The 14,740-nt window shown below is 37.3% G+C and overlaps 1 protein-coding gene across 1 annotated transcript in view; it reads right to left on the reverse strand.

The window, feature by feature from the left end:
• Positions 7,280-14,740, reverse strand: part of LOC109846305 (probable aldehyde dehydrogenase) — a 21,536-nt gene continuing 14,075 nt past the window's right edge. The window contains exons 18-19 of the mRNA XM_020415531.1: positions 7,446-7,863; positions 7,280-7,353 (exon numbers count right to left, since the gene is read on the reverse strand). Coding sequence (XP_020271120.1) covers positions 7,280-7,353; positions 7,446-7,863 — 492 coding nt within the window. The remainder of the gene's footprint in view (positions 7,354-7,445; positions 7,864-14,740) is intronic.

Here is a 14,740-nt window from a genome sequence, read left to right on the forward strand (position 1 = left end):
CATGCTGAATAACTCCACTGTTATACATGCCTTTCTAGTGTGGACTATTAGAAAAATCTCTACATGCGTTGCTGAAATTAGTTAAACAGAAGATGTGCAACTCCATTATAGTTTTTGTCATTTCATAATCAAAATTTGAGAAGATGATGTATTTCTGGTAAATAACCTAAAGGTGGACTCTCTTATTCCCTAGTGATATAGTTGGTACCGTATGTGACGCTCTGTACTGTTATTGCTTCGCTATGATCATTGTTTGATTGCTCTGAATCTACTGAGCTTTTGTACCAAGCATGTTTCTCCATTAATTTTAAGAGTTAACGAGTCCCCTAGAAGAAATAAGCTTGATTATCTGGCTGTGTTCCATTTTCTACAAATTAAATATAAAATTGAAATAAAACAAATGCTACTGAAATTGATGTTCCCTTTCGGAATTTGATTGTAGAATAAACGATCCAGAGTGGCTTCATTTATTTGAGGACAAATTTCCAAAACCAACCCCATTTGAAATTTAATTACAAAATTCAACTTGTTTAACATTTAATTAGCATTTTCGATCCAGTTTCACTCACAAATGGATCAAAAATGCTAAATAAATTGCAAAGATTTTATGGGATTGTGAATTTCTGTGAAGTTTAGCCTAAAATTATCTAGGTAATTAATCAAAACAATCTAAGTTTAGCACGAAATTATTCAGATAATTAATCAAAACAATCTTCACGGGATTGCTAATCCTGTGAAGTTTTGTTTCATTGCGATCTTCACGGAATTGACAATCTTATGAAGCTGTCGAGCCTGCCATCGGTTGAGAGCGAGCCTGCACACCATCAGTTGAAAGCTTGTAAACTTCACGGTATTCTGAACCCCGTGAAGTTGCAGGGTTGGATCGCCAGAGAGCTCCAATTCGAACTCTCTACCAATAGACCCCTGAAACTTCACAGGATTTAGAATCCCGTGAAGTTGCAGGACATGCACAAACATGCACGCACAATGTCTTTTCCTTCTCATTTACAACTTGTTATATATACATAATTTTGCAACAATATACACAAAATTCCAACCATTACACGAAACTTTTAACCGCATATATTTACGAAATTCCAACCACATATATACACGAAAATTTATCCACAAAAACAACAATTTTGAACAATCTAACCATATATATTCTCGAGATTCAGAATCACAAAATAAACATCATATCACAATACATACTCCATATCACAAGATAAATATCACATACATCCTAAAAGTCTTCCCCTTCTTCCTCTCCCTCTCTTATCCCTTCCCCTACCCCACCCCCTGTGTCCTCGATGTCTATGATCATGAGCCTCGATGATATGAGTATCCGGTTGTGTATGGGGTTTAGAAGTACTGGCTCCATCATTATGCGTCGTACTATGAGAAGTACCAGATCCATCATCACGCGTTGCTCTAGAAATCGTCTTACATTTTCGAGCGTACACATTTAAAAATTGGCGTGTTCTGTCCTCGCATCCTTCAAACTCATTGACGTGATTCGTATGAAACACATTCACTATTCTTTGTCTGATCTTATTGAAGACTGATATTGCTTTTGGATCCTAAATATCAACAACACTTTCATTTATACCTCCCTTAATCTCATCAAATGCATGGATTTGCAATTTAATCAGTATATACATAGCTTAGCAAGTAATATAATTACAAAAGAAGAATATTCTTTTTAAATGAGTTTAAAAGCTTACATAATCTCTCTCGATCATGGCCCTAAGGATGTAAGTATCTGACGGTTGGCATTGTATGAATCCAGTTGATTGGTGTGGGTCGCGTACTATCCATCTGCGTATGATATCTCAATACCAACACATGTACTCGTTATAACTCACTGGATTTCTCTCATTCTCTATGAGATTTCATTTATTATTCCACCTGTTTATGTAGGGCTCACAGTATTGCCTCCAGTCTACATGATGTGATGTCATCCGTTACATGTGATTGATGTGCTCAAGCCCATGCTGTTCAAGATTAAATTATCATAGAACAGATGGCACATGCATCTTCGTAATCTCCCAACAGATCATCGGGACTTTAGCTCTTCAGAAATCAACACTATCTCTAGAAATAGGTGCAAGGGAACCGAGATCTTGCAGAGAATAGGGCATCCACCTGAAACGTGTATCAGCATCTATAGAAAAATTTAAATATAATTTTTTGAATTGAGTCCTATTTTACCTATTTTTGTTGGACAATATCTAGCTCATTTCTATGAAACTCCGTATGTCTAGTCGGGGTTTTGTAGGATGCCCTCCTCACATCATACCTATTTGACATAAAGAAGATATGGGAACAAATTCATTATGAATAAAACTAGTAATAAAAGTAATTTTAAATTCAGGCATTATTATGCAAGCATCCCAAAGGCAACTGAACCTATAGATTGTAGTGCATCTGCAAAGTAGGTCGTCCAATATAAATGTGGTCACACGGCCAAACCTGTAGCAATGTCATGCCCCACTTGGAATCCTTATTCTCCATCAATACCCTGGCTAGTTCTCTGTAAAGGTATGCCAATACCGTACTATCCCATGATAGAGTACCGCACACCTCAAAATCCTCAAGTAGAGTCAGCCATCGTGCATGTAGAAGATTTTTCGCTTGTATCAGGAAATAACATATACCCTATCATGTGCAATATGTAAGAACAAGCAAAATATTGAATCGTCTCATTTGTGGCGTCAATGTGTATATCTTGTTAGACCCTAGAGGGAGAGTGATTAGGGTCTTATGCTAATCTAATCTGATTTTATGCCAATTAAAACTAATTAACAAGTTATCCTAGCAAGTATAAAATACAACAAGATATGTGAGCTAGGATAAGTGATATACACAAGGATAAACAAAATAAACAAGATAGTGGATGATATAAATAATGAGCAATGGACAATGGCGACAAGAAATATAAACATAAGAGAAGTGCGCCAAAGCAAACTCAAACACACAATATGATCACGGAGTTCGGACCTTCCGTCCTACGTCTCTGCTCCCCACTCCCGGGGAGAAATCTACTATCACAACTGGGTTTTCTACGCTCACCCGAATAATGTTTACACCTCACAATGTCGGTTTTCAACGCTCACCGATCAACGTTCACAAACACTCACAATGTCGGTTTTCAACATTCACCGATCAACGTCTACACTCCACACCTCACAATAATAACAAATGATTTGTTCTCAAATACAAGGCGAGAACTCAATTAAAGCTTACACTCAATTGTTACAACTCTCACCAACCCAAATATACTATGTATGAAAATACAATAAGCTCAAGTGGGTGTGTGTAAACAATGAGTGAAATCAAATCAAATCAAACTAAACTCAAATATAAATACTAGCTTAATAGAATGATAATCAAACAATAAAAAAATGTAAAGCTAGATAGAGTTTAGAAAACTTCTCCAATAAATGACAAGAGAGAGAGAGATGGATTGAAGCTCAAATATCAATGAATTGATCTCCACTTCCTCTTGTGGAATTCTTCACAAACCAAACCCTTAAACAAACTTAAAACCAAACTTAAAACAAACTTAAAACAAACTTAAACCATTGTTAAACTCTTGTTTAAAAACTTCTTGGATTCTTGAAAGATAAGAGTAAGAGGGTATATATAGCCTTCCAAAATCTCAGCCAAAACCCCAAAGGAAATGACCAAAAAACCCATAGAGAAACAGCTGAGGAACTAGCCATTGGAACCTAACGGTCAGTTCGGCGGTCGACGCGTGGAAAACTCACGGTCGACCGCGAGCAGCAAAAAGGCCAGGGTTTGACTCTGGACAGCAGACGGTCTACCGTGGCGGTTGACCGCGAAACTCTCTAGACTGCATCCGGTCGACCGTCACAGTCGACCGTGAGCCTCTAAAAAACTTACCGAGTCTCTGGACTCATGGGCGGTCGACCGTGGCGGTCAACCGCAAACTGACATATGAAATTCCAGGTTTATAAACAGTTTTCTGATTTTAAAACCCTATTTAAAATATCAAATAAATTCTAAAAAATGTAAAACTTTGGAAAATGATTGTAGACATAATAATACACATGCTACAAAAATTGGTTTTTAGAAAGGACCTCCCAAGTAAAAAATATCATCATTTTGCAAAATAGTCCAAAACATAAAAATGTAAACACATGAGTTTTGACACTTTAGCTTAACCATGTTTTGAAACATTACAAAATGATTTTGTGGACTTAATAAAAGATGTATATGATTATTGTTAAGTCGAAAACCTGAGAATATAATATTTTTACAAAATTACATATTCTATGCAATATATTCTGAAACATAATAGAATATGAAATAAAAATATAAATAAATTTGTTTGTTGTTTCATATCTATGTAGCTAAACCAAAACACAATAATAAATATGAAAAATGTAATTTCATATTTATAAACATGAAAACTATAAAATCATGTATGTATATATATAATTATATATATACATAGAAACCAAACTAAAATGTGTGTGTATATATGATTGAGCTTAAGGTACTAACACATAATATAAAACCTAAACTAAATTACCCAAGCTTGATCTTGATCTTCAATAGCTTGACTTGGTAACAAGCTTGATCTTGATCTTCAATAGCTTGACTTGGTAATCTTGCGGATGAAGCTTGAACTTGGATCTTGAACTTGAAATAGCTTGACTTGGTAATCTTGCGGATGAAGCTTGAACTTGGATCTTGAACTTGAATTGCATTGCTTCAAGCACTATATCCGCCAACCTCCATTTGATATGATCGTTATGGCGCAATCCATCCAACCTCTAACATATTATTTGTCTACAATAAATAACAAAATACAAATACTAGACAAATAGTATTAGATGTAAATTGTTTGTTAAATCATCATCAAAACAAGAAGGCCAACATATCTCCCATAAACATCTTTGGAAGCTACAATAACTTCATTGCACCACTCCTCAAATGAGGAACGCGCCGAAAAAGGCTCTCACATAACTCCTCCTAATTATGGTCATCCGTGCCCCTAACAATAAGGCCATCAATCTGGAGCCCACGTGTAATGGTTATGTCCTATAGTGTAATGGTACACTCTCCTATATACATATGAAAGGTGTTGATCTCTAGTTTCCACCTATCAATCAGAGCATGGATAAGGGTAAAAGTCAAGCCTAATCCATCTCATCGAGGAACACTCCAAAACCGGTCTGACTAGCCAACTGTAGTACTCGATCATCCTCCATCTCTCAAACTGAATGACTTTAGGAATGATCATCTATGTTGATGTCTGGTAGGGCCTGCACATTAATCAAAATTAAAAAAATCTTTTAGAATATGCAAATTTAAATTCACCTAAAAATAGAAAATATCTACATATTTATTTTACTTGTCCTAAGCCAATCTTGTGGGAACGATGACTGGTCGGAAGGTATAGTACACGACCTTAGATCTGCCCAAGGTCAATAGCGTATCTCTCTGCAATCAAAATATAATATATTAAACTTTCCAGCTAAATAATATAATCATATGTACTCAATCAAAACTAAACAATACAGAGCATACAAAAGGAAACTAAAAAGAAAACATGCGCATGGAGTAGCTTATATCAACATATAAAGAGCACAGTACATAGATATTCTATTCAAGATATAATAAAAAAGTTTATATTATACTAAAAAGTAAGTCACATATTCCATACGATCAAGCACCAAAAAAAGGATATATATTACAAAAAAGCAAGTCACATATTCCATACAATCAAGCCCTAAATAATCAACCCCTAAACCTAGTTGGACAACTGCTTTGTTGTGGCCTGGTTGATCGCATCGACTACACCTATTTTTCCTCTTAAATCCTTCTCGTCATTCGTCTGTAGTATTTCTAATTCGTACGGAACAAGGTCACCCAGCTGTTCTCTTATACAGAGGAAGTAATATCCATGGCCCACATTGTGTCCAATGTTGACTATCGTAAATCCGAACATGGCGTTATAACATGGGCATAAGGAAGCCATTGTAATTGCGGTATATTGTAAGTGCATGTACAAGTATGATCGACAAGTATATTGACACTGTAATAGAGACTTTCTCTATGTGATATTCTCTCAATCACCTCCTATTCATTAAAATTGTATCTAACAACACGACATGATCGAGCGTAAACAATCTGATCCGATAATATGTCTTCAACTCTTGGGGCCAACATCGATGAGATATTTGCTCCAAGTGTCGTCTGAGGAAGAACCTATTGAGTTTGTAAAATATTTTTGCAACTAAGGATTATATTGGCATACCACGAGCTCCCGTAAGCACATCATTGAAACTCTAAGAAGCATTTATGGTCATCATACAAAATCATTTCCCACTATCTTCACATAAAGCTAACCTATTGACGTTGTACTGACCCAAACTACTTGATCCAATCATATGCAGCTTGTGAAATGGACTTAATCTTCTCCCGTAGTTGATCATACTCTAATTTTTCCATTGCACATTCAGCTTGCCAAAGGATATTTTAAAGATGCACTTGTCCATGCTTCCTCTTGAAGTTATCCCTAATATGTCCTAAGCAATAGTGATGTTGATGCGATGATGGAAAATATCACTAGAGTGCTCTTGAAATACCTTTCATCCTATCAGATATGAATGTAATCGTCCGCATTCGCACGCTAGGAATACGATAACTAATACATGCAAAAAACCATGATCAATTTTTGATGTTTTCAACATCAACCATTACAAAAGCCAAAGAAAATAAACTGTCATCTGAATCTACTCTGGTTGTAATAAGAAATATGTCTTTATATTTACCATACAAGTAGGTACCTACAATGCTAAGAATAGGATGACAATAATTGAATCCCTCAATGCAAGGACCAAATACCCAATTCACCTCCGTGAATCATTTATCTCTGCCATCAACGGGTTTTGATGATACTTCATACACTGACCTCATATTTTTTTTGAGTGCTTCAAGATAATGCAGTAATATCTCATAAGATTTCTCCTAATCTCTAAATATTTTTATCATTGCCTTCCTCTAAGCATTCCAACACTTGTTGCATGCATGTCGAAGGTGGTCACTTCACGCACTAAAATACGAATATCCTTTGCCTTAGATCGAGATCCTCCCTTAGTTTAGGCATAATTAATCGATATGTGAAAGAGGCTGATGCATGTTTATGATTCATCTCTAATCGAGGATTACTACATGCGTGAACTCCGTTATAGTGTGTTATTTTAAATTGTCTACCTAATCTTACCCCCAAGCGTGAATTAAGCTTTCAATGACACTTTGCATTTCCATCATGGTGACCGCCGACATCTTCTTGTTCATTATCTTTCTTGTAAAAACAAACTACATTATACCTTGTTGCATTACTTTTAGTTTGCGTAAATTTCATATTTTTATGGACCATAAATGAATCGCATGAATCAATTTCTTCTTACTTTCAAATAGACCACCCTTTCTGAATGTGAAGTCGTCACCTTCTGTATCATCATTTAAATTTGGACCGATAAGAATATTTTCCATTATCGAGTCATCAATCCATCCATATCCATGAAATTCATCGGCCGGCGGATCCTCTAATACGATATCCTCATTGTCAGAATAATAAGGGTCAATTAATTGGTTGTCCCCTTCATCACCATCTATCAAACATGTCATGCTTTTAATTTGTAAGTTGTCCTCTTCTTCATCATCCTCAAATTCAACACTTGCATTCTCCTGTTCTATCATCACTCCAGTGAAAAGCCTTATATCTTGATGGGGAGTATTATAATCAAAGGCACTTGAAGTCCCTGTAAGCGAGGACCACTCAAGTATTGTGACTGTGTCCAATCCATATCCCATTGTGGAGACAACCTGTCAAGTCAACTTCAAGGTCCTCCAACATGCAAGAGTACACTCCGTCGTGATTCACCACTTTGCCCAAATTTTTGTGATGCTTTTCAATAAATAATTTCACCGAATGCTTCTCATCATTCATTATGAAGATGAGATCCACATCATAGTCACTTGAGATTTGAATGATGCTTATTCTGTTACGCATTACGAGATAATTGCAAATCACATTGAGTTGATACTCATGTGAATTGATTAATATAAGTTTATGTAAGTCATTAACCAATCCATCAAAAGTTCATGCTTTGGATATAAATAATTGTTTTGTCACACCTCCTTTATATACAAGCATATTATTCTCGAGATAGTTAATCTTCTCATCATACAAACAAATGATTAATATTTGATCGTTCATCGTTAGCTCTGGAGAAAAAAAATTTAATATCAACTAGTATTACATAAAAAACACTAAAAATAATATTTATAATTAAATTCCCTAATTTAAAATTTTACACTTAATTTTTACAATTCCCTAAATTTTACCATAGATCAAACATTAAAATTTTCATTTCCTGAATTTTTACAATTCCCTAATTTAAATAATTTAAAAAATGTTCACTTTTAACAATTCAGTTCACTAAATTTATAATTTTTCCTAATTTCCCATCAAATTTCTTACAAATTTTCTTATTTTTTTCATCATAAAACTCCAAATAAAATTAAAAAAAATCTAAACTAAAACAAGCTATTATGATGAAATAGTGAGAATATAAAAAAATTAGGAGAAAAAGAAAAGGTTTAAAGATTTTACCAAAAATTAGTTCAAACCCTAAAATTAAGTTCCGACAAACTTCGGCGAACTTCCGCCCAATGGAGGTCGACGGCGGTGGAGAAACGAGATCGAAGATGATCGGAGTGTAGGCGGATCGATGATGGTGGCAGATCAAATCCAAGTTGTGGTTGAAAGAGAGAGGGGGGAGAGAGAACAAATGGGAATCGCCAGAGAGAGAGAGAGAGAGGGAGGGAGGGAGGGAGGTGGGGTCAACTAATTTCATAGGAATCCCGTGAAGTTACATGGCCAACCCGACAGAGACTTTGAAGTCTCTGTATATGTGTGAGAGAGAGAGAGAGAGAGGTTTTAGTGAGGTGGGGTCAACTAATTTCATGAGAATCCCGTGAAGTTACATGGCCAACCCGACAGAGACTTTGAAGTCTCTGTTTTTGTCACCCTGCCGCTTCACCGGATTCAGAATCTCATGAAGCTGCAGTCCTCGATTGCCAGTAGCTTCACGGGATTCTGACTCCCGTGAAGTTCGCTCTCGACCTATCTAAGTGCAGTGGCATGCGTAGGCGTGCGTGTTGACCTTCTTGTTTTGATGATGTTTAACAAACAATTTATTACTAATGTTGTTTGTCTAGTATTTGTGCATTCCTATGTTTTGTAGACAAACAACGTAGTTGGAGGATGGATGGAATAGCGCTTCAACGACGATATCCAAAGGAGGTTGGCGGAATTGTGGAGTGAAGCATCGTACAATTCAAGTTAAAGATCAAGTTCAAGCTCTATCCGCAAGTGTACCAAGTCAAGCTTAATTGAAGATCAAGATTGCTTGGGTAATGTAGGTTTAGATTTTATATTATGTGTGTTAGTACTTTAAGCTCAATCATATACACACATACACACTTTGGTTTTGGTTTTGTATATATACAGTTATATATATATACATATATGTTTTTGGTTTAATAATTTTCGAGTTTATATATGAAACAAATGAATAGAATTGGAAAATACTATTTTGTTTCATGTTTATATGCCTATATATGATTTCACCTTTAACAAGCTTATATTTAATGAAATCATATTTAGTGTTTTGAATATATTGCATAGAATATGCAATTTTATGAAAATATTGTATTTCTAGGTTATAGACTTCATAACAACATGTTATATCTTTTATCAAGTCTATACAATTATTTCATAAGGTTTCAAAATGTTGTTTAAGTCAAAATATCAAAATATCAATTTTCAGGTTTTCATGTTTTGGACTATTTTGTAAAATGATGATATTTTTCATTTGGGAAGTCCTTTTTCGAAACCAGTCATTGTAGCATGTTTATTATCATGTCTACAATCATTCCCCAAAGTTTTACATTTTTTGGAATTTATTTGATATTTTTAAACAGCGTTTTAAAATCAGAAAAACAGTTTTCAGAAGTATCAGTACTCGGTCGACCGCACCGGTCGACCGCTCGTTTGTTCTTTCGTCAGCATGGTCCAGAGAGTTGGTCGGTCGACCGGTCCGGTCGACCGAAAGCTCAAATCGGTCGACCGACAGAATTTCCGGTCGACCGACGATGGCTTTTACTGTTTCCAACGGCTAGTTTTTGTACCGTTTTTGTAAGGGGTTTTGGTCTGAGGTTTTGGAGGCTATAAAAACCCTCTTTGATCTCAGTTTTCATGTACTCAAGAAATGTTTTAAACAAGTTTAAAGAGTTTTAAACAAGGGTTTAAGTGTGTTTTAGTGTTTGTTTGGTTTGAAGATTGTTTTCACAAGTGGAGGAGATCATCTTCTTGTTTGGGCTCCAATCTCCATCTCTCCATCTTGTCATCTATTGGAGAAGTTTTCTAAACTCTATCTAGCTTTACATTTGCTTAGTTATTTGATTATCATTCTTTAAAGCTAGTTTTTATATTGAGTTTAGATTTGATTATATTATCTCATTGTTACACACACCCACTTGAGCTTATTGTATTTGCATACATAGTATATTAGGGTTGTGAGAGATTGTAACATTGAGTTGTGCTTAATTGAATTTTCATCTATTGTAGAGAACAAATTTATATTTGTTACATTGTGAGTGTTGTAAGGTTTTCGGTGAGCCTAGAAACCGAGTGTGTTGTGAAGTTTTCGGTGAACTAGAAAACCGATTGTGAGGAGTGACGTTGATCGGTGAGCGTTAAAACCGACACTCGTGAGGTGTAAACGTTATTCGGGTGAACGTAGAAAACCCGGTTGTGATAGTGGATTTCTCCCCGGGAGTGGGGAGCGGAGACGTAGGACGGAAGGTCCGAACTCCGTGATCATTGTTTACCCCTTGTGTTAGTTTATATATCCTTACATATATCATATTGTATATCTTCTTGGTAGGATATATTATCTTGTGTTAGTTTATATATCCCCTTGCATATATATATAATTCATCATATAGGATATATCTTATTGTTTACATTGCTTATCCTAGCTCATATATCTTGTGGTATTTCATACTTGCTAGGATAACTTATTAATTAGTTTTAATTGGCATTTAATCGGATTAGATTAGCATAAGACCCTAATCACCCCCCTCTAGGGTCTAACAATTGGTATCAGAGCTTGGTGCTCTTTGATTTAAGGTCTAATCGCCTTGAGTTAAAGATCCAAGTTATCTTTTGTGCTATTCTTGTTTTGATTGCATTTGCATCTTGCTTGCATATTTTTATAAATTATGAATATGAATGATGCATCTTGTTTAGGCTATGATTCTAGTGTTGCTCCTAGATTAGACAATTTCCCCTATGCCCAATGGTGTGTTAGATTTAAACTATTTGTTAGTGTTTGCGTCAAAAGTTGGTTTTGTCATGGAATTCATTATATCTTTAGTCGATTACAATAAATTCAAAAAAAGAGATGGTCTTTTATAAGACCTCTTTTACACAACAAAAATGAAAAAATTACAACTCTTGGGAAACAAACGCAGGATCGTTGTTTGGATCACTGCTTGCGTGGGATCTTTGCCTGTGCCGGGAGCGCTTTGACTCGTGGACCACCAAATCACAGATTCTGATTGAATCGTGAGGGGTTTATGATTCTGACTTCGTTTATCAAAGTAAGAACTTGAAACCCTCACGATTCAATCAGAATCTGTGATTTGGTGGTCCACGAGTCAAAGCGCTCCCGGCACAGGCAAAGATCCCACACAAGCAGTGATCCAAACAACGATCCTGCGTTTGTTTCCCAAGAGTTGTAATTTTTTTATTTTTGTTGTGTAAAAGAGGTCTTATAAAAAGACCATCTCTTTTTTTGAATTTATTGTAATCGACTGAAGATATAATGAATTCCATGACAAAACCAACTTTTGACGCAAACAAGCTGGCGACCACAGTGGGAGCCAACGGTCTCGCTGCCGAGACCGTCGTGTCGCAGCCAATCATCAAGATCCCGGTTGAATCCATGGTCGAATACGAATTCGACCAGACCAAGTTTGAGGAATATCTCTCATCATCCTCTTCAAGATCTTCATTGTCTCGCAAGTACAAGAGGATCTCACAATTGAGGAAGACTTACATGCCAAAGAAGGCACAAAATGAAGACTCTTGCTTGATTGTTGCTGAGAATTTCACTCGCAACACCTCTGCTCACAATGACTCTTATCTAGTTAAAGAGTCATCGAATCAAAGCACGCCGGCATTGACGAAAAGAGCTCGTCAGAGACAACGCCAACGCCACGCTCGCCAAATGGCTAAGGCCTTGGAACAAACCGACGGGGTTCGTTACCACGCGGACCTAGAGTCGAGGAGACATCGAGTGGTTCAGTTGTCTCAACAACCAATCACTCGTATCTCTGCTAAAACAACGACGGAGGAATGGACTATTGTCAAAAAGACTCGTTCGACCCTCAAAGAACGTATACAAAAACGTCGTGCAAAAGCTGCTAATGCCCATGCTCTCTCACAACAAAGACGAGAAAAGAGAAAGGAAATGGTGACCAAAGAATCACCAAAACCCCGCCAAGTTTGGATTCTGAAGTCTGGACTTATGCAAAATCAGCATTCGGAGCCCGTTAAGACTCCATACCCACAAGGGGGTGGTTCTAAACGTGCGACTCCCGACATAACCTTGGATCGCTCAAAGACAAAAATAAATTGTCCTGAGAATGCCAACAAGGTTTTATACTCCCAGAAGAAGACGCATTCACCAAATGATATCGTCATACCTGGGAGATCATACCAACAGACGATACGATTTTTTGGCAATCATACCGATGAATCGTATTATCAAGTTGGGGTTGTGAATAATTTTCGAAAGAGAGTTATTCGAGAGATAAACTCTCGTTGTTCCTGTGCACGACTCGTCAAAACAGCATTATCAGAATGTGACTGTTTCAAACGAGAAGTCATCCCACGAAAAATCTCTGTATTATCGAAGCCTAAGCCGAGACATTTCCCCAAAAGAAAATCAGCTGCCCAAGATGATGAATTCCCTAAAGTCACCATCAACGTGGCTGATAAAAGAAAGTCTAAACGGCATTCGAGTGAATCAAATCCCGACTTTTATCCGAAAGGAAAAGTCAATCCAAGAATTGCTCAAAGGATGTCTCGACTCCAATTAGGAGCTATCAGACGCAGAGACTACAAGAGAATGCAAGAAGGAATGTCCTCGGAGGATGAATTCTCGGACACTTATTCTGCAATCGCTTCTGATGATACAATGTCTAGCACAGGACAAATCAGAGAAGTATTCACAATCACTGCTGATCAGTTCACTCAAATACTTCAGGAAGCTCTAGCCAAACAACGTGAAGAAATTAGAGCTGAAGTGAAGACAGAAATGAAGTTGGCTATCCAACAAATGAGAGAACTGTTAACTCAACAGCCTCAACCTCCTGAGTCCAATCAGCGACTTGAATCCAGCCACCACACTCGGAATGTTGTAGAGGACAGTGATCCAGAGGTGGATGAAGTCATTATGGCTGATACACCTCCCAATGACAATAACGCTGGGGGTGGTTTAACGGATCCTCCCAATAACGATATTGGGGGTGAGAAAATAAAAGAGCTTGAAAACAAAATCAACGCTTTGATGACGGCTCAAGAAGGGAAAAAGACAGGTATTCCGTGTCCCTATCCAAGAGAATGGGATTCAATACCATACCCGGCCAAATTCAATCTGGTTAACTTCACACCGTTTGAGGGGAAGAGTTCGCCAATTCAGCACTAGATTTATTTCAAGTCTCATTTGGGCATGATCTCTGGAAACGAGGCTTTAATGGTCCGGTCATTCGTTGGCACCCTTCGCGGACCCGCCTTCGATTGGTACCGACGACTCAAGCCAGAGAGCGTCAATTGCTGGGATGACATGGAAAGTTTGTTCCTCAACAACTTCTTCGATGATGATACCGAAGTGTCAATCGGAACTCTTTTGGATGAGAAGCAAAAAGACGGAGAGTCAGTCGACGATTTTGTCAAGCGCTTCCGTGGCAAAGCAATGAATTGCAGAGATCCTATTACAGAGGAGTTCATCCTGCAAACATGCCACAATAACCTCTCCATCGATGTCCTGGAAGCCCTGGGGGTCGTACCATCCAAAACTTGGAAAGATTTGAAAATGCGCGGTGAACAAGCTGAACACTTTCTTAAAAGAAAAAAAGCTGAGAGAAGCCAACCGACGACATCTGCAATCGCTGTGAACGCGACTCTCGATCCGAGGTTCCAGAAGATGATGAAGCTCCATCCATATTGGAATACCTCCTCGCTAATGACAAAATCGAGCTACCACCTATTAAAGATCAGGATGGAGCTAAGAGGATTACGGATCCAAACTATTGTGCGTACCACAGAAGGGTTCTTCATCCCACCGAGATTTGCTTTGGACTCAAAAATAAGATCCAAGCCTTAATTGACTCCGGCGTCATAACGACGAAAGAGGTCGAGTAAAGACGACCATACAACTCCAGTGGGTGCACGAGTATAAACTGTTTCCACACACTCCAAAGAGCATATGAGTATAAACTGCTTCTCGATTATCCAACTGAGTACATTGTTAAATCCGGTTTCGCAAAGGAAGCTGGAGGTGGATAATTCATGTAACGGGAAGTTCCTGGAAGAATGTTAAATGTAATATTCTTAGGGATAACCCCG

The sequence above is a fragment of the Asparagus officinalis genome, chromosome 6, assembly GCF_001876935.1.
Source record: "Asparagus officinalis chromosome 6, Aspof.V1, whole genome shotgun sequence".
NCBI lineage: Eukaryota > Viridiplantae > Streptophyta > Magnoliopsida > Asparagales > Asparagaceae > Asparagus > Asparagus officinalis.